General features: G+C 50.2%; 3 protein-coding genes and 3 non-coding genes across 7 annotated transcripts in view; all 6 read right to left on the bottom strand.

The window, feature by feature from the left end:
- Positions 1 to 5,833: 5,833 nt before the first annotated feature.
- HSPA8 (heat shock protein family A (Hsp70) member 8) lies at positions 5,834 to 11,687 on the bottom strand. The gene is made up of 9 exons (XM_041414009.1): positions 11,532 to 11,687; positions 9,949 to 10,158; positions 9,310 to 9,515; positions 9,071 to 9,223; positions 8,428 to 8,983; positions 7,978 to 8,180; positions 7,484 to 7,682; positions 7,011 to 7,243; positions 5,834 to 6,340 (listed from the first exon to the last, which is right to left on the bottom strand). The coding sequence occupies exons 2-9, from the start codon at positions 10,151 to 10,153 to the stop codon at positions 6,155 to 6,157; spliced, it is 1,941 nt and encodes a 646-aa protein (XP_041269943.1). The 5' UTR covers positions 10,154 to 10,158; positions 11,532 to 11,687; the 3' UTR covers positions 5,834 to 6,154.
- LOC121340932 lies at positions 6,833 to 6,933 on the bottom strand. The gene has a single exon (XR_005953371.1). It is a non-coding gene; the product is annotated as a small nucleolar RNA SNORD14 (small nucleolar RNA).
- On the bottom strand, positions 7,758 to 7,854 carry LOC121340935. Its single transcript, XR_005953373.1, has one exon. It is a non-coding gene; the product is annotated as a small nucleolar RNA SNORD14 (small nucleolar RNA).
- Positions 8,250 to 8,346, bottom strand: LOC121340933. The gene has a single exon (XR_005953372.1). It is a non-coding gene; the product is annotated as a small nucleolar RNA SNORD14 (small nucleolar RNA).
- On the bottom strand, positions 10,165 to 11,520 carry LOC121340920 (uncharacterized PE-PGRS family protein PE_PGRS54-like). Its single transcript, XM_041414010.1, has 2 exons — positions 10,504 to 11,520; positions 10,165 to 10,399 (listed from the first exon to the last, which is right to left on the bottom strand). The coding sequence occupies exons 1-2, from the start codon at positions 11,363 to 11,365 to the stop codon at positions 10,284 to 10,286; spliced, it is 978 nt and encodes a 325-aa protein (XP_041269944.1). The 5' UTR covers positions 11,366 to 11,520; the 3' UTR covers positions 10,165 to 10,283.
- Positions 11,688 to 14,790: 3,103 nt separating the features above from the next.
- LOC121340896 (CXADR like membrane protein) overlaps positions 14,791 to 24,026 on the bottom strand; it is a 55,032-nt gene continuing 45,796 nt past the window's right edge. Inside the window, exons 6-8 of one of the 2 annotated variants that reach the window (XM_041413964.1) lie at positions 21,749 to 21,890; positions 20,843 to 20,975; positions 18,221 to 18,356 (exon numbers count right to left, since the gene is read on the bottom strand). In XM_041413964.1, coding sequence (XP_041269898.1) covers positions 20,849 to 20,975; positions 21,749 to 21,890 — 269 coding nt within the window. In that variant the 3' untranslated portion in view covers positions 18,221 to 18,356; positions 20,843 to 20,848. Of the gene's footprint in view, positions 18,357 to 20,842; positions 20,976 to 21,748; positions 21,891 to 24,026 lie in introns of both variants that reach the window. The other variant, XM_041413963.1, reaches the window with a different exon arrangement.

Genomic DNA, 24,026 nt, shown 5'->3' on the forward strand with positions numbered 1-24,026 from the left:
AGTTTGGGAAGGATGTTGAGATGCTTGAGCACGTCCAGAGGAGGGCAATGAGACTGGTGAGGGGCTGGGAACACAAGCCCTTGTGAGGAAGGTTTGAAGGAGCTGGGGTTGTTTAGCCTGGAGAAGAGGGGGCTCAGAGGTGACCCCATTGCTCTCTGCAATTCCTGAAGGGGGGTTGCAGACAGGTGGGGTCAGTCTCTCCCACCGGGCAGCACTGACAGAACCAGAGGACAGAGTCACAGCCACGTCAGGGAAGGTATAGGTTGGATATTAGGAAAAAAATTCACTGAAAGAATAATAAATAAAGAATGCTCTTCCCAGGGAGGTGGTGGAATCAGCATCTCTGGATGTGTTTAAAAAAAGACTGGACATGGCACTTGGTGCTATGGTCTGGTTGAGGTGTGAGGGCATGGGCTGGACACAATGATCTTAGGGATCTCTTCCAACCTCATTATCCTGTGATTCTGTGATTCTGTGATTCTTTACCTCTGTCCAGCCTCTGTTCTAGGCCAGCCTTCCCAAGGCATCATGAGGGGAAACTGAGGCACAGCCAGCCTCCATCCATGCCCTGCACCCCCAGCTCCTGCCCCCCTTCCTCCGTGGAATTGCTGTGCTCCTGGCGTGCTCAGAGTGATTAGAGGCACTGTGAAGTTATGGAGTGGGGATCCAATCCCACAGCCCTCTTTGGAGGGGTGAGTGTTCCGCAGGTTTTTTCCCTGCCTGCGCCAATCTGCACAAATAGGCTTTTAAATTAAGCAGTGATTTGGAATATAAGTGAGTGCATTTAAGCTGCTAAGAGATGGAAAGATCCTAATGGCTGAAATATTTGTCATATCACAAATAAACTGGCTGGATCGGGAGCCACTAATATAACTAATTTTTACCAAATCCTTCACTGCTCTGTGAGAGAAAATGAGGTCAGCACAGGTTGAGGCAACAGCAAATGAGCAGCTGCCAGGAGGCAGCACAGAATACTGATAAAGGACTCTGCAGGAACTGCACTGCCTGCCCACAGAAACTGGAATCACTTTGTTCAAATTAAGATATAGCTTCTTCCAGAGCATCCAGGGCTTTAATGGAAAGGTGCCAAGGAATACAGGCTCCAATGGATCTGGAATACAAATGCATTCCAAAGGCTTCCCACAAATGGGCTCATCCAGTTTTTATCCATCTGGGTGATTTGGGCTGGGAGAGAGGGCAGGAGGGTGCCCTGGGGCAGCTGATGAGAGTCCCTGGGATTCCCACAGCTCCTCTGGGTTTTTCCAGTTTCAGGAATTAAATCCTGACTCAATGTGCCATTCATGAGGAGGAAAAGTGAAATGAAGAGGAATTCACAATTCACTTTAACAGAAAAAAAAAAAAAAAAGCCGAAATCCCACAAAGAATCTTCCCCAAAATCCAACCCAAACCTGCCCTGGCTCCAGTCTGTTTGTCCAGGTTCTGGTGTAAGGAAAGAGCCCGAGCATCTCCTCCCCTGTGACTCCACAAAAAACCAGCTCTGAGAGGGACCAGGGTGTCCTGTTCTCATTTGGGATGATCTTTAATGCAGGATCACTGGGATCCAGCCCCAAGGGATCAATCCACAGGGAAGGGCACAGTGAGCACTTGGGAGCATCAACCAATTTCAGTAAAATAAGCTTGACGTGGATTAACAATTGCAATAATTCCTAAATGGAACAGGAGAGGGGTTCATATTTGATAACTATTAAATGGTTTAATGAAATAATTATAAGGCAGAGCCCTGAGCCTGGCCACGATCAATACCTATGAGCTCTGGGGGAAGAAACTTCCCCAAAATCCAACCCAAACCTGCCCTGGCTCCAATCTGCTCCTCCAGGTTCTGGTGTAAGGAAAGAGCCCGAGCATCTCCTCCCCTGTGACTCCTCCAAAAACCAGCTCTGAGAGGGGACCAGGGTGTCCTATTCTCATTTTGGATGATCTTTAATGCAGGATCACTGGGATCCAGCCCCAAGGGATCTCCTGGGATCAATCCACAGGGAAGGGCACAGTGAGCACTTGGGAGCATCAACCAATTTCAGTAAAATAAGCTTGACGTGGATTAACAATTGCAATAATTCCTAAATGGAACAGGAGAGGGGTTCATATTTGATAACTATTAAATGGTTTAATGAAATAATTATAAGGCAGAGCCCTGAGCCTGGCCACGATCAATACCCATGAGCTCTGAGCCACAGCCTGACCCGAGTCCGCCGCCCTCGCAGCAGGCAGAGTGGGGACTGCAAATGTGATTGTCACTAAAGTTGCATTAAAACACCCCCATCAAGGGCAGTAATAGATTAAAGGCCGCTGTGGCACTGCAGTGGGCTGGTCAATACCCTTTATTTCCTGCATCAGCCCCAATTTTGCCACCCTCCCTCACACTATTAGTGGGAGTCGATGCCTGGTGCTGGCGGAGCTGCATTAATGCAGGCTCACAAAAGCAGGGAGCGTGGCATTATCACTTCACTCACTTTCAAATTACAGCCTAATGCTGGCTGCAGGCAGCCTGCCACACGTTAACACTCGGAGCGCTTCGCTGGGGCCGGGCTAAACATCCCATGTGCGAGGAGTGCAGGGAGATTTGATGAGTGAAATCAGCCCTGCTGCCCGGTGGGAAATCATTCCCGGGAAGAGAGGGAGGCACTGGTGGGAAATCAGCAGGGAGGGGATGAGGGTGGGGAGGGAGAGGGGAGGAAGGGCAGGGAGGAGGAGGAGGAGGGTGCTGAGTGCATGTGTGTGCTGGGTAGAGTGGTGTGAATAAAGCCACGCCTTGTTGGGTACAGGATTAGGTAAAACCCACACTTTATTGGGTACAGGATTAGGAATAAACCCAGATTTTGTTAGGTACAGAATTAGGAATAAACCCACACCTTGTTGGGTACAGGATTAGGTAAAACCCACACTTTATTGGGTACAGGATTAGGAATAAACCCAGATTTTGTTAGGTACAGATATAGGAATAAACCCACACCTTGTTAGGTACCAGGATTAGGAATAAACCCAGATTTTGTTAGGTACAGATATAGGAATAAACCCACACCTTGTTAGGTACCAGGATTAGGAATAAACCCAGATTTTGTAAAGTACCAGGATTAGGTATAAACCCAGATTTTGTTAGGTACAGAATTAGGAATAAAACCACACCTTGTTGGGTACAGGATTAGGAATAAACCCAGATTTTGTTAGGTACAGAATTAGGAATAAAACCACACCTTGTTGGGTACAGGATTAGGTAAAACTAGCACCTTTTTAGATACCAGGATTAGGAATAAACCTACACTTTGTTAAATACCAGGATTAGGTATAAACCCAGATTTTGTTAGGTGTAAAATTAGGTAAAAACCCATTCCTTGTTAGGTACAGGAACGGGTATAAACCCACACCTTGTTGGGTACAGGATTAGGAATAAACCCACACTTTGTTAGGTACCAAGATTAGGAATTAACCCACACTTTAATAGGTACAGGATTAGGAATAAACCCAGATTTTATTAACTACAGGATTAGGTAAAAACCCATTCCTTGTTAGGTACAGGAATGGGTGTAAACCCACACCTTGTTAGGCACAGGATTAGGAATAAACCCACTTTGTTAGGTACTAGGATTAGGTATAAACTCAGACTTTGTTAGGTACCAGGATTAGGAATAAATCCACTTTGTTAGGTACCAGGATTAGGAATAAATCCACACTTTGTTAGGTACCAGGACTAAGTATAAACCCACGCCTTGTTAGGTACCAGGATTAGGAATAAATCCACACTTTGTTAGGTACTAGGATTAGGTATAAACTCAGACTTTGTTAGGTACAGGATTAGGAATAAACCCAGGCCTTGCCCCCTGCTACCAGGACTAGGTACATATGAACATTTCCAACCAAGAATAAATTTCCAAGTCTGTCCATGCCTTTCCTTACAGCCAGCTCGATTAGGAACAAACCCATGCCTTGTCCCCTGGTACCAGGACTAGGTATATAGGAAAATTTCCAACCAGTCTGTCCATGCCTTTCCTTACAGCCAGCTCTCACCTTTCCTGAGGGGTTTTTATTTTGGTTTTTTTTTTTTTGTTTGGTTTTTTTTTTGTTTTGTTTTTTTGTTTTTGTTTGGTTTTTTTTTTTTTTTTTTTTTTTTTTAATTGTGTTTCCTTGTTATGATTGATGCAAAAATGCCATATATATTTCACTCATTTGTTCACCTGCTGCCCTGGCTCAGGCTCGGCTGTGGCTGCAGGGCCCTGCAGCAGCTCCTGCTGTCCCACATGTCCCAGAGCTGTGCTGTGCGTGCAGGATTTCCCCTCTGAGCCCCCCCTGAGCCCCTCCAGGCTCTGGGTTTGAACCCGAGCTCTGACAGCCCCCAGGAACTCCCTTCACCCACTGAACACCCTAAAGCACCACCCTCCAAACCCCATTTCCATTTTGTGGCCCTCCAGGCAACAAAAACCTGCACACCATTAATGGGAGGTGCTGCTCTGGAGCACATTGAATACCATAAATAATTAGGGGTGATGAAATTCAAACCCAGAGGGGCAACCAAGAAAAGGGACCCAAAAAAGTGATGTCCCAAAAAAAGGGACCTCTCTGCCATTCCTGGGCAGGTGCTGCTATCTGGTGGCCCAGCACCAGCAGTGCCAGCAGGGTCCCCGAATTAAAATGTATTTAAATCCTTCTAATTTCCCTCCCCATTTTGTGTGCTTAATTAATTTTCCATTATTCCCTGGTTGTTATTAGGGGATTCTCACAGCTAGCAGGGCAGCATGGGGACACCAAGGACAGCCTGTCCCGGCCCCAAGTCACCTGGATTGGGCTGGGACAGGTGAGTTTCTCCAGAGGTTTTTGGGATAAAACAGGGATGAGCACCCAGGGATGTTTTTGATCCCAAATCAGCTCAGGGCTGTCCCAGAGCACGGTGGGGGCTCATGGAGCTGAGGAAGGAGACTGGAATATTCTGGATCTCAGCTTTCCTAGGAATAGCTGAACCCTGACTGTGAGAGGAAGCAGGGAATAATTCCATGATTGCTTTTAAGTTTTTATTTTGCCCATTAAATGTTCATGTAAAGGCAGTGCTCAGGTTCTAACCCAAAGAACTTGAGGGATCAGGGTTTGCCCTCAGGGAGGGGAGGATTTCTAATGGGATCTCAGGAATGGCTCAAGGGCAATCACTGCAATGCCCCTGCCCTTGGCAGGGTCCCTAACACAAAATATTTTTGAGTCCCAGACTGGATCATCCCAAGTTCCTTCCACCTGGCACTGCTCTAGGAATTTTCTCATCTTAATTGCAATTAAATTGTTCCTTCACTGATACTATTTACACATACAGCAGTGGGTTTTTTTTCATAAAACAGTATTCAAATATTCTTGAAAAACATTTGCATACATTACTATAGTTACAAAATATTATTAGTTTTTATATTCATTATTATTTCAGCCAAGTATTGCTGAAAACATCACCCCAGGCCTGGCCAGCAAATTCTCCACCTCCAGTCACCTCTGAATCATCCCACAAACTGAGATACTTCAGCCAGTAATCCCTTCAAGAAAAACTAATTATCCAGTATTCTTGTACTTGCAGGATAAAACTTATGGGTTTGAAAAGGTCTTTTCCAAACTAGTTAATGCTGAAATTGTCTGCCACAGCTCAGAAATAATCCATTTCAAGTTCTCCTCTCAAAAATCCGCCCAGGCTCTAACTGCTCAAGCAGCCCCTGCTCCAAACCTCTTTTCCCACTGCAACACCCCCTGGGTCACGCTCAGTTCAGCACCAATTCCCTGAATTTAGGTTTTTTTCCCTTTATTTGCACTGGTCAGCTGGTAGAATCAAGTGAAGGCAGAGACAGTGTGATGCCCATTAAATAGTTTTTATTCTTTAGGACATGAATTGCATTCCCACTCATTTACAGTACTGTAAAGTGCAATGGTATTCATCTCCCACCTGCGCACACTTTCAAGTATTTAAAATGCCCAGAAAAAAAAAAGCTTTTTTTTCTTTTTTTATTTTTTTTCTTTTTTTTTTTTTTTTTTTTTTTACAGCAGCTCAGTTATGGAGTTATTAATCTGGCAAAATAAACCCAGATGTGCCTACAGGATTGGGTCCTTCACTCCAACCCCCAGCTGGGGGTCTCCTCCAACACTAACTGCTAGTGGAATGCATTTCCCAGGGTCCTTAGTCCACCTCCTCGATGGTTGGGCCAGAGGAGGCTCCCCCGGAGGGAGGAGCTCCACCCCCAGGGAATCCTCCAGGCATCCCACCGGGCATCCCTCCTGCACTCTGGTACAGCTTGGTGATGATGGGGTTGCAAACCTTCTCCAGCTCCTTCTGCTGGTGCTCAAACTCCTCCTTCTCGGCCGTCTGCAAGAGAAACGAGAGCTCAGGCACAGCCCAGGAGGGAAACAGCACTGCCTGGGGGATGCATTTCAACAACCTGCACTGGTGGGCACAGCAGCACTGCCTGGGGGATGCATTTCAACAATCTGGGACTCTGGGCACAGCCCAGGAGGGAAACAGCACTGCCTGGGGGATGCATTTCAACAATCTGCACTGGTGGGCAGAGCAGCACTGCCTGGGGGATGCATTTCAACAATCTGCACTGGTGGGCACAGCAGCACTGCCTGGGGGATGCATTTTAACTATCTGCACTGGTGGGCACAGCAGCACTGCCTGGCTCACACATTTTAACAATCTTGGCTGGTTTAGCCCCAGCACCAAGCCAGACTTGCATCAGAGGCACAATTATTCCTGCTTGGTTTGGCATCTCACATTGTTCCTGAGCAGTAACACGCCCCTGGGAAGGCAGCCAGGGAACAGGAGGGATTGGGAACCAGCTGTGCTCTCCAGCTGTGGTCGCTCAGACATCCAAGGAAGGTACTTGGACCAACACAAGTCTTTCCAAAGACTTCTGGTGGAAACTACGAATGGCTTTGGAATCTCTTTCATCACAGCAACCAGCGCTCCCCCTCCAGCCTGAACTGTCCCTGTGGCTCAGGCAGCCCCTGGCAGCTGAACAGGGACTCTGACATACCTGGTTCTTGTCCAGCCAGTTGATGATCTCATTGCATTTGTCCAGGATTTTCTGCTTGTCATCGTCAGAGATCTTGCCCTGGAGCTTCTCATCCTCCACGGTGGCTTTCATGTTGAAGGCGTAGGACTCCAGGGAATTCTTGGAGGACACCTTATCCCTCTGCTTCTCATCCTCTGCCTTGTACTTCTCTGCCTCCTGCACCATCCTCTCGATGTCCTCCTTGCTCAGTCGGCCTGCAGAGAACACAAACCATGAGCATGGACTGTCCTCAGGGAATGATCCCTGACTCCCAAACATCACACACTTTAAACCTGGGGGGGCAGAAGAGGCCCTGAACATGCCTTCTTAATTTATTAATTACTGCAGCTTAGAGGCTCACATAGGTATAAATCTGTATGAAATGGATGACTACAGCCAAGTTCTGACTAAAACATGCACAGCTTGACAAGCCCAGGAGGACAGCACATCCTTACCCTTGTCAATTGTGATGGTGATCTTGTTCTCCTTGCCAGTGCTCTTATCCACAGCAGACACGTTCAGGATGCCATTGGCATCGATGTCGAAGGTGACCTCGATCTGAGGGACCCCTCTGGGAGCAGGGGGAATGCCAGTCAGCTCAAACTTGCCCAGCAAGTTGTTGTCCTTAGTCATAGCACGTTCTCCTTCATACACCTAAGGAGGAGAAGCATCACATTATGTCATTAAAGTCATAATGGGTTAATTAATTATTACCCTGAAGGGATGTGGTCGCTCAGACATCCAAGGAAGGTACTTGGACCAACACCAGTCTTTCGACTTCTGGTGGAAACTACGAATGGCTTTGGAGTCACTTTCATCACAGCAACCAGGAATTGACAAATTACAGGAATTTAACACCTCTGGCCTAAAAATTAAGTTCATCAAAAAAGGTGTTAATCAGTGGAAGCACTGTCAGTGTGCTGTTACTACCCCAGAGCTCAGTGCTCACCTGGATCAGCACCCCGGGCTGGTTGTCAGAGTAAGTTGTGAAGGTCTGGGTCTGCTTGGTGGGGATGGTGGTGTTGCGCTTGATCAGGACTGTCATGACCCCTCCAGCTGTCTCAATACCCAGGGACAGGGGAGTCACATCCAGCAGCAGCAGGTCCTGCACGTTCTCAGACTTGTCTCCAGACAGGATGGCGGCCTGCACAGCTGGGGAGAGAGACACAGCATTAAAACCCCTGCAAGCCATCCCCTGCCAACCGTGCTGGTGCACAGGGCTCGCTCAGACATCCAAGGAAGGTACTTGCACCATCACAAGCCTTTCGACCTCTGGTGGAAACTACGAATGGCTTTGGAATCTGCTTCATCATTGCAAGTCCAAGGGGAGCTCCTACAGCTTTGGCAAGCTTTAGGATCGAGGTGGAAACCCCCCGAGAGCTGCAGAACGATCAATTACCTGCCCCGTACGCCACAGCCTCGTCAGGGTTGATGCTCTTGTTGAGCTCTTTGCCGTTGAAGAAGTCCTGCAGCAGTTTCTGGATCTTGGGGATGCGCGTGGAGCCTCCCACCAGCACGATGTCGTGGATCTGAGACTTGTCCAGCTTGGCGTCCCTCAGCGCCTTCTCCACGGGGTCCAGCGTGCCGCGGAACAGGTCGGCGTTGAGCTCCTCGAAGCGAGCCCTGGTGATGGAGGTGTAGAAGTCGATGCCCTCGTAGAGGGAGTCGATCTCGATGCTGGCCTGGGTGGAGGAGGACAGGGTGCGCTTGGCGCGCTCGCAGGCGGTGCGCAGGCGGCGCACGGCGCGCTTGTTCTCGCTGATGTCCTTCTTGTGCTTGCGCTTGAACTCGGCGATGAAGTGGTTCACCATGCGGTTGTCGAAGTCCTCCCCGCCCAGGTGGGTGTCCCCCGCTGTGGATTTCACCTCAAAGATGCCATCTTCGATGGTCAGGATGGACACGTCGAAGGTGCCGCCGCCCAGGTCGAAGATGAGCACGTTCCTTTCGGCACCAACCTGCAGGGAACAGCCTCTTTCATTAATTAATTCCTACTTCTACTGAAACAGCTCCCTCCCTGGCCGGGCACAGAGAGCCCTCCATACCTTCTTGTCCAGCCCATAGGCAATGGCAGCTGCCGTGGGCTCGTTGATGATCCGCAGGACGTTGAGCCCTGCGATGGTTCCGGCATCTTTCGTGGCCTGGCGCTGGGAGTCGTTGAAATAGGCTGGGACAGTCACTACTGCATTGGTAACAGTCTGCAAACACAGCAAGAGCCCGGTCAGGGATGGCAATCCTCACACACAACCGCTCACACGGCGTTCCACTTCAGCCCCAGACTCACCTTGCCAAGATAAGCCTCCGCGATTTCCTTCATTTTGGTTAAAACCATGGAAGAGATTTCCTCTGGGTAGAAACTCTTTGTCTCGCCTTTGTACTCGACCTGCACCTTGGGTCTGCCAGCATCGTTGACCACAGTGAAGGGCCAGTGCTTCATGTCAGACTGCACCACAGAGTCATCGAATCTGCGCCCAATCAACCGTTTTGCATCTGGAAGAGATAATTTGAATATTTAATAATGGTCACTTTTAACTAAACACCTAAAATTCTCACTAAAAATAGAGAAAATTCTAGATTAGCATCCTTAACATTATTAGTGCTTTGTTAAGGCTCAGGTGCATTCACTAAATTTCATCTCTTTAACGTGCATAAATTCAGTGCTATTACCACCAAAATACTGAACCACAAACTATGTTAAGACAACTGATGAAGCTTATTCAAGACTGACTACCCTGAAAAACCTACTGCAGGGCAAATATTTTCCCTGCCTTTAATAAATTTTAGCTTTTGTTATCACAACTTTATTCTGGTTAGAAATAATTTAAGTATAAAACTGCTATGAGAAAACCTTTTAGTGATTCACACTAAAAGCCAGGAAACATCCCTTTAACCACTGAACAGCGTGCCAATCCTGCAGCCTTACCAAAGACTGTGTTGGTTGGGTTCATGGCCACCTGGTTCTTGGCAGCATCACCGATGAGCCTCTCTGTGTCTGTGAAGGCCACGTAGCTCGGCGTGGTGCGGTTGCCCTGGTCATTGGCAATGATCTCCACCTTCCCGTGCTGGAACACGCCAACACAGGAATAGGTGGTGCCAAGATCAATCCCGACAGCTGGTCCCTTCGACATCTTGTCTGAAAAAAAAAAAAAAAGAAAAACACGAATAATTTAGTTAAAAGTGAAGAAGATACAGCTTGACCGGAAAAATTGTGGTAATTTCTTTATTTAAATGTTCACGGGCAGGCTGGTGGGGCTGGGATCAGCCTGCTCTAGTGAAATGTGTCCCGCTGTAAAGGGTTGCAACTGGATCCCTTCCCGCCCAAACCGCTGTGGATGAATCCCAGGATGAACCTGGAATCCCAGCCCCGGATGAGCCTGGAATCCCACCGCAATCCCAGCCCCGGATGAGCCTGGAATCCCACCGCAATCCCAGCCCAGGATGAGCCTGGAATCCCACCGCAATCCCAGCCCCGGATGGCCTGGAATCCCACTGCAATCCCAGCCCCGGATGAGCCTGGAATCCCACTGCAATCCCAGCCCAGGATGAGCCTGGAATCCCACTGCAATCCCAGCCCCGGATGAGCCTGGAATCCCACCGCAATCCCAGCCCCGGATGAGCCTGGAATCCCACTGCAATCCCAGCCCAGGATGAGCCTGGAATCCCACCGCAATCCCAGCCCCGGATGAGCCTGGAATCCCACCGCAATCCCAGCCCAGGATGAGCCTGGAATCCCACCGCAATCCCAGCCCCGGATGAGCCTGGAATCCCACCGCAATCCCAGCCCCGTTCTCCCACGTGGCCCCGCAGCGCCCCCCGGCTGCACTCCCCGCCTCCGCCGCTTGGTGTCCCCCGCACCACGTGGCCAGGGACTCCAAGTCCCAGCGTGCCCCGCGCCGCCCGCGCAACGTGAGCGCGGGGGAGGGGCGCGTCCGGGGGCTGCCGGGAAATGGAGTCCCCGGCGGGCGGGCCGCGTGTGCCAGCGCAGCCCCAGCCCCTTGCGACACCGATCCCCCCCCCAACCCGGAGCCATCCCCTCCGCATCCCACACGTGGCCGTTCTCCACCCCCGGTCACTGCAGCACCCGCTATGCCCCGGCACCGCCCCAGGCCGCCCCCCAGCGAGGTAAGATGGGCGCTGCGCCTCCTCGAGCCCTCCGCCGTCTCAAAAGTAATGGAATCGGGGGGGGGGGGGGGGGGGGGGGAGTGGGGGAGGGAAGCGGAGCTCCCGCTCCTCCCCCTCCCGCGGCAGACCACATTGAAGAGATAAATGTGGAAATACCGGGATAAAAAACACCACCCCTCCAGCCCAAAATGGGTCAGTACCCGCCGTTCCCTCGCCATCCCCGCAGCACAACGGTTCCTGAGGACACAAAATCACTCCGGGGGCCCTCCGCCCTTTCCAGGTCACCTCCAAGCTGCCTCCAACACCCGCCCTACGCCATTCCAAGGCAGCCCCGTCCCAACCCGCCCTCCCCGTGCCGCCTGCTGCCCCCCCCAGCCCCGTTACCCGCAGTCCGGCCCGGTCTCTCGTTCACACACTGGGCAGGCTCTCAGCTCAGCTCCGGCTCGCTCAATGCCCCGCGACCGCCGCGCCGCCCTTTTATACCCGCCCAGAACCTTCCAGAAGGCCACGCCTCCCTCGCACAGTCCTGACCAATCACCGCGTAGATCCCGCCCCCCCGGTCACAAGTGATTGGTCCCTGCCGTGCGTGACGCACGCCGGAAGGGGGCGTTGCGCGCCGGCCGGCCCCGCGTTCTCGAACCTTCATGCGCTTTCCCCGCGCCCCCCCAAACCCCGCGGTGGGCGCGCCTTTCCTCGCGCTTTGGCCAATCAGAGCCCGCGCCGCGGGTGACGACACGGATGGAGGGCGTGGCGCGGGGAGACGGCGGGCATTTCAGCCAATCGCCGCGCGGCGCGCCACGTCTTTATTTGCATATTTCGCAATGGGGCGGGAGGGGCCAATCGGCGCGCGGGAATGGCGGGTGATTTGCATAGAGGGCGGCGGGGAAGGAGAGCGGCGGGGAAGGGGAAGCTCAAGATGGCGGCGCCATGAGGGGCGAGCCAGGGCGCAGCCCCGGCGATCCCCCTGTGCCCGCCGAGATCCCTCCTTCCCCTCAGGAGCGGCGCCATTCCCCGGCCTCATCCCCGCAGCCATCGCCTGGCGTTTCCCCAGTGCTTCCCGCAGCGTCTGCTCAGCAAATCCCCTCAGTACAATCAGCATCCTCCATGTTCCCTCCTGCAAGGCAAGGGAGCGTTCCCCGCTTCACCCCGCGGCCTGTTTCTCCCGCAGGAAGCCGTGTTTGTGGTGGTTTAGGCACTGGAGCTTCTTGTTCCGCAGAGAAAAAGGCATTTTGGCATCTCCACGCTTTATAATCCACCCTAAATGTTCCCATCAATCATCCAGGCCAAGGACAGGGTGTCACCCGTTGGTGTGGGGGTAATCCAGCTCCCGGCATGGATTGATTTATTTGGGAAGGGAAATGGTGAAAAAGAGAGGGGTTTTTGGTGTCCCTAGGGATGAGGGGAGCGGGGCAGAGGTTGGGAATCGCCCGAGGTCACGCTCAGGGCTGCATCCAATATTTACAGGGAATAAAGGCCAGGGGGGCACTGGGAGCAGGGAACACAAACACGAGCCCTGGCCAGGCTCTGGGACACGGCACACGGGGACAGCAGGCAAGGCAGCTTCCCTTTAAAGGGGTGAAAACAGCACAAAAAAAGCATTTCAGGTTCTCCCAGGTTACCTTTAGACAAAAATGCTCTTGGTAACACTTGAAATCCAGCACAGGAGCAGATCGCTCGGCCTGTTCCTCGTGTCTGCCTGGGATAATTCCTCTGTGCAAGCCACATCCTGAGCCAGGGTGGCAACATCCCTTTTCCTGGCCATTTGGGGTGACAACAGGGAGATGTGACCTGGCTGGCGAGCCAGTGGCAGCCCACAGAGCCAGTGCCACAGCAGCGGGGAGTCGCTGGTGTCCTGCCGGTTTGCTCAGGGCCGAAATCTGAGCTGGGATTTTGGGGTGGCATCCCAGGGCGGGCAGGCTTTGGAGCTGGAATTTGGTGCAGAAGGGGCTCTGTGCCACGGAGCACCAGCTCTGTCCAAAGCTGGCACACCTGGCCAGGTGAGGCGTGCCGGGCACACTCCACCCTGTCCAGAGTCCAGCTGCTGTGCTGTTCTGCTCCAAGGTTCCTCCAGAGATGCTCCTCAGAGTAATCCCCCCTGAGCCCACCACGGCACCCTTGCTGTTCGCCTTTGGGGTTGCTTTTTTTTTTTTTTAAAGCATGGGCAGAATTTGGGCAGGACCTAAGAATGGCACCCTTGCTGTTCGCCTTTGGGGTGGTTGTTTGGGCTTTTTTTTAAAAGAGCATGGGCAGAATTTGGGCAGGACCTAAGAATAGCAGCTCGGGATGCCACAGTGACATTTAGATGAGAGCGGGCTGAGAGCAAGGGGAGGCAGTGGAACTGCAGTGAGTCAGTGCAGGGAGGAGGGCAGTTTGCAAATGACTCATCCCATCAGAAATTAGAGGCTGTTCGACTGGACAAAAGGAGCTCGTTTGCTTGATATCACATCAATTAAAACTTGGCAGGCTTAAGTATTTAGTTTAAGTATTTAGCGTGGAGGGGGTTTTTTAAGTTATGGATTGAAACGTTATTTTTGGGAGTGAATTTAGTGTATGAAGGATCTAGCACTGCTTCTCCTTTCAGCGTTTCAAACAGACTTGGGAGGAGAAGGGAGATTATCAAAGGCATTCCTGCTGCTCACCACAGCAGCACTTATTTATATAACACTAGATTTGCTGAAGTTTGAAAATCACCCATTTCCAAGGCCCTCCCTTCCCTTTCCCACGGGGTTCCCCCCTCTCAGCGTGTCAGGACAAACTGCTCCGGGTTAAAAATAACCCCAAATCCCAGATCCTGTACAAAAGTCTGCGACTGCACAACTCCTCTCTGAACCCAGCCAGGGTTTTTAATGTCATCAACTCCAGTGGGAGCAGGAGCAGCGTTTGCTCCTGAGTTAGGGACAGACCGGCCACACCTGTGAGACCACCGTGTTGTCACCCTGTTTTGTTTTAAATACTGATTATGTTGCAATTTTTGCTCCCGCATTTCACCAAGGAGGATTGTTGATGTCTGAGCACCCCTGCAAAACACCCTGGGGGGAGAGAAGGCTGAGAGAAACCAAGCACAGCACCTTTAGCTCCCCTAAATCCCACGCCCAGCTGCCTCCCAAGCTTTATCTGCAGAGATCTGAAGTGGCTGAGCACAGCTCAAGGTTTCCTCCTCACCTCGGAGCTCATGAGGAAAGCCAGGCACGTGGGCTGGTTCAGCAGGAAGGTCGCGGCAGGGCGAGGATGAAGCCACCAGGAGTTGTTGTGCTGGCATTATTTGTTTACCAGCTTGGCTTCCAGCACCTGCATCCTCAGCCAAAATATCCCAGGTACCCAAATATCCCAGATTACCCAAATATCTGGGGTTTATCCCCAGAGAAAACCACTTTTGCTTCCATGCATCACCCAGGGTTTCACATCTTTTGTCACCTGATTTAGACTGAAAAATACCCAGGAAAAAAAGCCCAGCTTCCCCACGCTTCCCATGCAAATATGCACATAGGCCTGCTTAGCTTAAAAATGGTATTTTTAACTCCATCCTTTTTTTTTTTTCCCCCCCTTGGATTCAGATTGACAGCCTGAAAGCCATCACACCACAGAAAATGGCACGAGTTGAGTTGAGCTGCAGCACTTCAGCTGCAGCACCTTTATTTATAAAACAACCAACCAAAAAAAAATTATTAAATCATTGATTCAAAGGAATCAATAATAAATATTTGCTTTCCTCTGAGTTGTTCAGACACAGTACAAGTACACCAATCATAGCAGGTAGCAGAGATGGAAGCTTAGTTTAGCTGCTGAGAAACAAAAAGCTACATAACATGGTAGGCATTTAATCACACAATTAATAGCTGGTATATGACAGTAAATGCTTTAATACACTATTTTACAAAACAGGGTTTGGCTTATTTGCTTCCCTTGTGCAACTCCTGATGGGCTGGAGCTTGGAAAATAGAGTACCTTTGGAATGATCCCTTTCTCCTGCTCCCTTTGGTGATGAACTTTACCCTTCCCTGTGAGTGGATGTGTGGGCTGGAGCAGATACCTGGGCAGGTTGGGAATTCCGAGCCAGCAGGGCTTGGGGCAGCCAGGATGGATCCCCCAGAGGATGCCCCAGCCTCTGCCCCTCTGCCTGACCCTCCCCAAGCCCCCAGAGCTCTCAGCCCTGCCAGCAGAGCTCCCAGCACGGGGTTCCGCAGCAGCAGAGGCTGCCAGGGCTGCCCAGCGGCTCCAGGAAATCCTGCCAGGGCAAATTCTCCTCCCTCCAGGCTGCAGAGGATCCTCTCTGCTAATTACCAGCCTGGGCTGGGACCAAAGGTGCCCCAGAGCCTTTGGCCAGCTCAGCTGCTGGGACTGTCACGCTGGCTTTGTGGTGAGAGCTCCTGGAGGCTCAGGGAAAGCACTCCTGGGGGTGAGGATGCTCAGGTGTGGGAATGTTGGAATGTTCCCTCTGCTGACAGAGTGATTAAATTATTCTTTGCCTGCTTAAAAAGGCAAAAAGCCTAGTAGTTTCTCTCTCAATTTGGTACAAAGACACCTCATAGGACCTTTTGGACTTCACCTTAGAACTGGGGCTGAGTGGACAGAGGCCAAGAGGTCTGGCCTGGGTAATTCACTAAGAAGAGAACAAAGAAATAATCGCTTTTGTGGGGTGTTTTAGCAGCAGCAAGAACCTCTTGCCCCTGGTTTGGTTTTTCTCTGTAAGAGCTTTGTTATTTTGTCTTTTATTGAACCTTTTTTCTGTTTCCAACACCACCTCAGAAGCCATCCTGCTGGTTTTATGCCATTTGGGGTAGCTGGGCTATCTCGGGTGTGCTAAGCTCTCTGAGAGCTCATGAAACCTGGCTGGAGCAGAAGCCCATCACTCGGGGGCAGCTCAGGGAATGTTCAGCACAGTGAGCACCCACAGAAGAACCCACCAGCTGCTTTCACCATCCTGTGCCTGCTTTTGGAATTTTCCCAGCTCTGGAGTGGCTCAGGAGTGCTTTGGAGCATCTGAACCTTCAGAGCTCAGGATAAAACCAACTGCAGAGGAATCCCAGGCACACAGAGCTGCTGTTTCCCACCCAGCTGATCCAGGATGGATCCCGGAGCATCCAGGGTGGAATGGCAGAGTATCCACCCCCAGCAGGGGTGGCAGGAGCAGCTTATCAAACACCTCATGCCAGGCCTCCCTTATTAAAACTGGGATTGTTTTCCCTGCACAGCATCAGGAATTTGTCCTGCAAGGGTTAAATCTGGGGTAGAGAAATGGAATTTTGAGTGACTGTTCCTAGGAAGAGAAGTTCTCACACAGTGTAGGGCAAGTTTGGAAACTCTTTCCCATATGGAAGTAGCCTGAGCAGGGCTTGGCTTTGATCAGGTCATCGAAGATCTCAAGTAAAGGAATTAAAATTCTGGGTCTCAATCAGAAAAGGAGATTAATAACAATCCTGGAGTGAAAGAATTATAGATCTGTGGTTCTTCTGTGCTCATCCATCTTCTGTAGGCTCTTTCCACAAATTGGAGAAACCCTTTCCCTCCCTCCAGTGGGGAAAAAAACCCCAAACACCCTCATTTTTGAAACAGAAAATCACCAGTCTAGGAATACAGGAATCTAGAACCTACAAGCTCAGTGTCTTGTGTGTAGCAGTGGTCAGAGCCAAGTCCTTCAGAGGAAAACATCAGCGACAGAATTCTGCTTCTGTCCCTACCTCCCATCCTTTCCTAACTTCATATTCCGTGGAAACACTTAACCTGGTTGCTCACAAAAAAAAATTTTTACAATTCTTGCCATTTTTTAAGGGTCCTGCTAAAGGTTTAAGCGTCAGCCCTGGCACATGGCCCAGCATTTGGTGTAGGAGTGGGACAGCACACACCAAATGTCCTGGTGGGAGCAGCGTTTTGTGCTTGTTCACCTGTCCCAGGTGTGTTTTCCTCTGCCAGGGAACCCTTCAGGCCTTCCCTGGGGAATGCTGCTCACTCAGTCCCGGGGAGAACTTTCCATAAGGCTTCTCCAGCACAGCTCCCCCCAAACCTGGCCAATTCTCCAGCTGGCAGTGACCGAGAGCTCTTCCAACGCTCCATCCTGGCTTTTTGGTGCATTGGTGGCCCTCCCTGCTGGCTTCAGTGCCCATTTCACTGCCTCCCTGCTGGCTTCAGTGCCCATTTCACTGCCTCCCTGCTGGCTTCAGTGCCCAGTTCTCCTCTCTAAGGCTCAGCAGCCAGGGGCTCCCCTCCAGTGGGGCTCCCGTGGCTCTGCAGTGCTGCCCGTGGAAGCAGAGTCAGGCTCCTGGCCCTAAGTTTATTCTGGCAATTAAAGCACCTCTGTTTTCTTGAGAAAAGGTCCTTTCTCTTTAGCAGAGTTTCGTTCAGACGCCTTAATACTGCATCTCTTGTCCTTTGGGAGTGATCCTTTAATTTCCACTTTAGTTGCAGCCTCCAGAATTTCACTGAATGCAGAAAATGTGAAGCACCTGTCAGTTCCCTTTGGGGCTGGACACCCTCAGCCTCAAAATTCTTCACTTAAGACAACACATCTTCGAGAACCTTCTCCAAAACCAGTCCGAGAGACTTCTCCCTCCCCACAAAACCTCTCTGGAATATCATGCATCTTTAAGTCTTTGTCGATCCCTTTTAAAAAATCCTGAGGTTCAGCTTCTTTTCACTCATACAGTTTCACTCGACAGCACAGCTTTGCTGTCGTAGGTTTTTAATGCTCAGTGTTCCATTTTCAAAGAAAAAAAAAAGATAATTTAAAAAGAAGCTCCAACAAATCTTTCTTAAATCTGCATCAGAACCTTAGTGAGGCTCAGAAAGAAGCGAGCGGGAGGGCTTCTGGCGGCGTGAACGATCCCGAGTGATGAAGATGAGGCTGCCCTAGCGCTGCGAAGTGGCCGGTGCTGTGACAAGTGGCGCTGGGGACAGGGGATGTCACACAGGCTCCGGGGATGTCACACGGTCTGGAAGGCGCGGCTCTGCGCGGGCACCATCACCGCGGGCACCGCCACCTTCACCAGGTGGTTGTAATCGACTTTTTTGGGCTCTTCTTTCCTGTCCAGCTGGCGCTGGCCGTACTGGGGAGGGGTCAGGTGCGGGGTGGCTTCGGTGGACAAAGTCCGCTGGCTGCGGGAGGCACTGTTGGCTGTGGACCTGGTGGAGGAGGAACCCGAGCGGGAGCTCCGGGAGCCCGAGGAGGACGAGCCGGGTTTGACGAGGTGCGCCTTGGGTGCCTCGGCATCTTCCCTGCGAGGGAACACGCACAGGGGGGGTCAAACACCGCGGGGAACGCTCGGGGAAAGCCTGGGGATTGCTGCTGGCAATGGCTGGGAACGGGGGAAAAAAGGGGGGAAGAATGGGGGGAGGAAGAGGAGAAGAGGAGGGGTGGAAGGAGATGAAAAGAGGGGGGGAAAAGGGGGAAAGAAGAGGAAAGGGAAATAAGAGGAAAAAGAAGGGGAGAGAAAAGTGGGAGAAAGAAGGAAGAAAAGTGGGAGAAAGAAGGGGGAAAGCAGAGGAGAAAGAAGGGGGAAAGAAGAGGAAAAAAGGGAGAAATGAAAGGAAAAAGAAGGAGGAAAGAACAGGAAAAAGAAGGGGGAAAAAGAAGGGGAGGGAAAGAAGGGAGAAAGAAGGAAGAAAAGGGGGAGAAAGAAGGGGGAAAGCAGAGGAGAAAGATGGGGGAAAGAAGAGGAAAAAAAGGGAGAAATGAAAGGAAAAAGAAGGAGGAAAGAACAGGAAAAAGAAGGGGGAAAAAGAAGGGGAGGGTAAGAATGAGGAAAAATGGGAGAAATAAGAGGAAAAAGAAGGGGTAGGCAGAGGAAAAAGAATGGAGAAAGAAGAGGAAAAAGAAAGGGGGAAAAGGGATAAATAAAAAGGAAAATAAGGAAGAAAGAAAAGGAAAAAGAAGGGGGAAAGCAGAAGAAAAATAAGGGAGAAAGAAGAGGAAAAAGAAGGGAAGGGTAAGAAGGTAAAGAAGGGAGAAAAGTGGGGGAAAGAAGGGGAAAAAAGAAAGAGAAAAGAGGAAGAAGAAAGGAGAAAAAAGAGAAAAAGGGAGAAATAAAAGGAGAAAGAAGGAGGAAAGAAAAGGAAAAAGAAGGGGGAAAGAAGAGGAAAAAGATGGGAGAAAGAAGGGAAGAAGAGGGGGAAAGAAAACCACCCCCAGTCCGTCTCAGAACCACAACGGACAAGCAGTTTTAATTTAACACCATGAAAAAATATGCAAATTCTTCAAACTACTGACATCACAAATGTGAGAGAAAGCAGTTGGTTGAGGTCGGTGCTAAGTTGCCCAGGGAAAAAAGGGGGGAATTTAATTTAATGTCCTGCAAATTGTCCAAACTCTCTGCTGTGTAACTGGATGGATTAAACTCCCCCTTGCCCCGCGGAGCGTCGGTGAATGAATTTGGAATAAAGTCGCGCTGCTCACAGCCGGCTCTGTGCGTTTGCAGTGAGCAGCTAGTGTCAGAGCGAGCAGCAGGCTGAGCTGTCTGCTCCGCAGTCCCGAGAACGACAAATGGCCTGGGCAGGGCTGCCTGAAACCGGTTCTGCCGCTTCCAACCACCCTGTGGGTGAGGAGAGAAGCGCCACGACCGGGTCCTGACAGACGGAGACAGAGAGGGAGGGGGAGGATGTAACAGGCAGGCGTGAAAGGTGATACAGGAGAGGCTCCAGCTGAAAGGGCCAGGAAAGGAAACAGGAAAAGGGGAAGAAAGCAGCAGAGGCTGCCTTTGTGAAGAAGGGGGGAAGAAGAGGAAAAAGAAGGGGAGGGTAAGAAGGGGGAAAGAAGGGAGAAAAGCAGGGGAAAGAAAGGAGAAAGAAGGGGGAAGAAGATGAAAAAGAAGGGAGAAAAGTGGGGGAAAGAAAGGGGAAAAGCAGGAGAAAGAAGAGGAAAAAGAAGGGGGAAGAAGATGAAAAAGAAGGGAGAAAAGTGGGGGAAAGAAAAGAGAAAGAAGAGGTAAAAGAAGGGGAAAAGGACAAAAAAGAGGGGAGGGTAAGAAGGGAGAAAGAAGGGAGAAAGAAGAGGAAAAAGAAGGGGGAAGAAGATGAAAAAGAAAGAAAAGTGGGGGAAAGAAAGGAGAAAGAAGAGGAAAAAGAAGCGGGGAAAAGATGAAAAAGAAGGAAGAAAAAAAGGAGAAAGAAGAGGAAAAAGAAGGGGAAAAAGACGAAAAAGAGGGGAGGGTAAGAAGGAAGAAAGAAGGGAGAAGGAGGAGGGAAAAGAAGAGGGGAGATGATAAAAAAGAAGGGGAGGGTAAGAAGGGAAAAGACGGGAGAAAAGCAGGGGAAAGGAAAGAGAAAAAAGAGGGAAGAAGATGAAAAAGAAGGGAGAAAAGTGGGGGAAAGTAAGGAGAAAGAAGAGGAAAACGAAGAGGCCAGAAGAAGAAAAAGAAGGGGAGGGTAAGAAAGGAGAAAGAAGGGAGAAGAAGATGAAAAAGCTGCGAGTGCTCAGCAGCTGAGGGGATTACAGAGGTGCCTGGTGGTGCACAGATGTCACCCGAGGCCGCACAGATAAACATAAAGATGGATCAAGGCTTTGTTTCTTGGAGGGCAGCAGCAGCTCAAACTCACTCCTGGAAATAGATCTTTCCAGCACTTTCCTTCCTGAGGAGTTTAGGCCGGCTTGGCTGGAGGCCAAGCTCAGCTTAGGGGAGTTCAGGGCAGGGAACAGATGAGCTCCAGGAACAGGAGTCGGCGTTCCCCGTGCTCCTGCTCCCCTCCGTGCCCGGGGAATTGCTCACCCCGAGCTAAATCCGGGGGAACAGTTGTTCAGAAGGCTCAGGGAAAGTGTCTGCTGTGTGTGCCAAATAGGAGCTGCAGCTGAAAGGAAAAAAGGGGAAAAGGAGGAAGGAAGAAGGGTTAAAGAAGGGGAAACTGGGGGAAAGAAGGGGGGAAAGAGGAGAAAAGGGGAAAGAAGGTGGAAAGAGGGGGGAAAAGAAGAGGGAAATGGGGGAAAGAGGGTGGGAAGAGGGAAAAGAAGGAATAAAGAAGGGGAAAGAGGGAAGAAAGAAGCTGAAAAGATGGTAGAAATAGGGGAAAAGAAGAGGGAAAGGGGGAAAGAAGGGAGAAAAGGAGGGAGAAAGAAGAGGAAAAGAAGGGGCAAAGAAGGGGAAAAAAGGTGGAAAGGGGGAAAGAAGGGAGAAGGAAGGGGGAAAAAAGGAAGAAAAAAGGGGAAAAGAGGGGCAAGGAGGAGGGGAAGAAGAAGGGAAGAAGGGGGGGGGGGCGAAGAAATGAAAGAAAAAGAAAAGAAAAAAAATGAATGGAAAAGAAAGAGGGAAAGGAAACCACCCCCAAACCCTCTCAGAACCACAACGGACAAGTGGCTTCAATTTAACACCATAAAAGAATATGCAAATGCTTCAAAATACCGAAATTACACATGTGAGAGAAAACAGTTGGTTGAGGTCTGTGCTAATTTGCCCAGGGGAGAGGAGGAGTGATTTTAATCTGATTTTCTGGGAAGTTTTCACAAAGATTCTCACAGTCAAGAAATTTGTCAGTGGCATTTCACAGAGACTTTAAAAGTTTTTAGAGCAAAACTTTTCCGAGCAAGCTCTGCAGACACTTAAAGCTGCTCGCAGTCAGTTCAAACCGCGGTGCAAAGAGGGGAGGGAGCGTGGGAGGTGGGATTAAACAACAGGCGTTACCTGATTTCATTGGGTGCCTCCTCTTCCTCGTATCTCTTCTTTTCTTTCCTCCTTATGGTCAGCCTCACCACCAGGAAGAGGAGGGAGAGCCCCAGCACCACTCCACACACTGCCCCGGCGATCATGCTGATGTTTTGTGCATCTGTTGTCCAAAAACCAAATTTATTGGTGAGCCCTTGCTGTGGTGAGGTTCTGGTCCACGCTACAAGTCCCAGCACTGGGTAGAGCTCAGGGCAGCACGCTGCAGTTTTATTTTTTTAGGTGTGTCTCCACACAGAAGTTGAACCAGTTTATCTGCAGCTAGGCTGAGCTGGCAGGGAGCAAAGCTGTCACCTCTGCAAGGGTGAAACCACGAGTGCTGTGCCTTCAGCTGTGGGGCAGAGTTGAAATAAGGAGGAAAAATCCCCTTCTGAGGGTGTAAAAATGCAGAAAATACAAAGACAGGGCAGCCCCTGTGGAACACGGCACCAGGCAGCACCCCAAGGCAGAGGTGGTGGCAGAGGAATGTTTAATCTTTTAATGTTTCCCCATGAGGATTTTTACCCCCCTTCAGCTCGCCTTGAGTGATTACAGCCTTATTCTGAAATTCATTATTCAAATGTGGAGAAATAGTGACCTGACTGAGGCAGACAAAGCAGGAGAGGAAACCATCCCGGGCAGGGTATTTTTCATCCAAATCAGCCAAGTAATGAGAGAACGTTTCCCATGGGTTGTGGGCCCTTCGCTGATAGTTTATGACAGCCTTTTTGGATAAAAGTGGTGAGGCTGGGCTTGGCTGAAAGGTGTTTCCTTAAGCTCAGTCCCTCAGGAGGGTTTAGCAAAGCCAAGTGAGGATTTAAACCAGTTCAGTTCAATTGCCATAAAAGCTGCCTGGACGCTTTTACTTCACATGCCTGAGGCAAACCGGTTTTCCTTATTCCATATTCCAGTCATTTCAGGCTTGGCTGGGCAGAAAAATTCCAAAGCTGTGGAATCTCCAGGAGGAGACTTCTTTGTTAGGAGCCTTATCACAGCAGGTCTTGGAGAGCTGCTGAACTCCATTGTTTGGCTTTGGGTGATAAACTCCACCCTTTTCCTGGCATGCAGATGTAAAGGACACCCAGCCTGAGTGCACACACCCCTGTGGGCTTCCTCAGGCGATTTTGACCTCTGCTGTTCAGGACACAAATGGCTAAACCTGATTAAATTGTATCAAAAGTTACTTTTTATCTTGCAAATTAGTCCATGTCTTTCTAACTGCCTTTAGATATTTTGCTGTCCCAATTGCAGCAAATGCATAATTTGGGGTGGTGGAATACCCACAGAGAGAATTCATACCTGAGACTCACCTCATGCAATCACTCCAGCCAGAGCAACCCCTAACTTACCATTTTCCCTGCTTATGTTTCATAAATCGTTCTGAAAATCAACTTTTCTAACGGACCCAGACACCTAAGTGATAAAACCATCATCTGGGCTCAGGTTGTGATGTCATTTTAGGTGAAGGCTGCTGTGTGAATCAAAAGTGCAATAAATAAGAGCTGTTTTGTGGGATTAAAGTATGAAAGGGCAAAGGAGCAGCACGGGATTTTCCACGTGGGAGAGCTGGGGGGCAGCAGGTCCCCCGTGGAGCAGGGACAGGGTTCTGGGTGAGAGGAATGAGGGACTTATCACTCTGCACAGCTCCTGAAAGGTGCCTGTGCTCAGCTGGGGCTGGGCTCTGTCTCCAGGCACTGACAGAGCCAGAGCACACAGCCCCAAGCTGCACCAAGGGAAATACAGGTTGGATAGCAGGAAAAAGTTTTTCCCAGAAAGGTGATAAAGTTCTGGAATGGCTGCCCGGGGAGGTGGTGCAGTCACCATCCCTGGGTGTGTTTAACAAAGCCTGGATGTGGCACTGGGTGCCAGTCTTGAGTTGAGCTGTTGGGGCTGGGCTGGACTCCATGATCTTGGAGGTCTCTTCCAACCTGGTGATTCTGTGAATTCTGTGAATTCTTTGACTTGTCTTTACAAACAAGCTGTGGGTCTGCCTGGAGATAAACCCAGCACTGAGAGATAAAAGAAACAAAGGGAAGGATCCCATTGATGAATGGATGGAAAGGATAAGAGAGATTTGTCTTCCCAAACAAACTGTGGGTCTGCTGGTAGAAAAAGCTAGATACTGAGAGATGGAAGAAACAATGGGAAAACCATGAAATTCCATAGGAATTCCAAATTGGAATGGCAGCCCAGATGATGGTTTTATCACTTTAGATGTCTGGGTCTGTTACAAGCACTGATTGACACAAGGAAAAGAAAA

This window comes from Onychostruthus taczanowskii, unplaced genomic scaffold (genome assembly GCF_017590055.1).
Source record: "Onychostruthus taczanowskii isolate IOZ18803 unplaced genomic scaffold, ASM1759005v1 scaffold43, whole genome shotgun sequence".
Taxonomy (NCBI): Eukaryota; Metazoa; Chordata; class Aves; order Passeriformes; family Passeridae; genus Onychostruthus; species Onychostruthus taczanowskii.

What these genes read in the sequence shown, in the direction of transcription:
- HSPA8 (XM_041414009.1), bottom strand. Translation starts at nt 10,153, where the DNA reads ATGTCGAAGGGACCAGCTGTCGGGATTGATCTTGGCACCACCTATTCC. An exon ending in CACCATCACAATTGACAAGG is followed by an intron (nt 7,244 to 7,483) that starts GTAAGGATGTGC and finishes TGTTCTCTGCAG; the next exon opens with GCCGACTGAGCAAGGAGGAC. An exon ending in ACTGGCTGGACAAGAACCAG is followed by an intron (nt 6,341 to 7,010) that starts GTATGTCAGAGT and finishes TTTCTCTTGCAG; the next exon opens with ACGGCCGAGAAGGAGGAGTT.
- LOC121340920 (XM_041414010.1), bottom strand. Translation starts at nt 11,365, where the DNA reads ATGGCGAGGGAACGGCGGGTACTGACCCATTTTGGGCTGGAGGGGTGG. An exon ending in GGATTGCAGTGGGATTCCAG is followed by an intron (nt 10,400 to 10,503) that starts GCCATCCGGGGC and finishes GTGGGATTCCAG; the next exon opens with GCTCATCCGGGGCTGGGATT.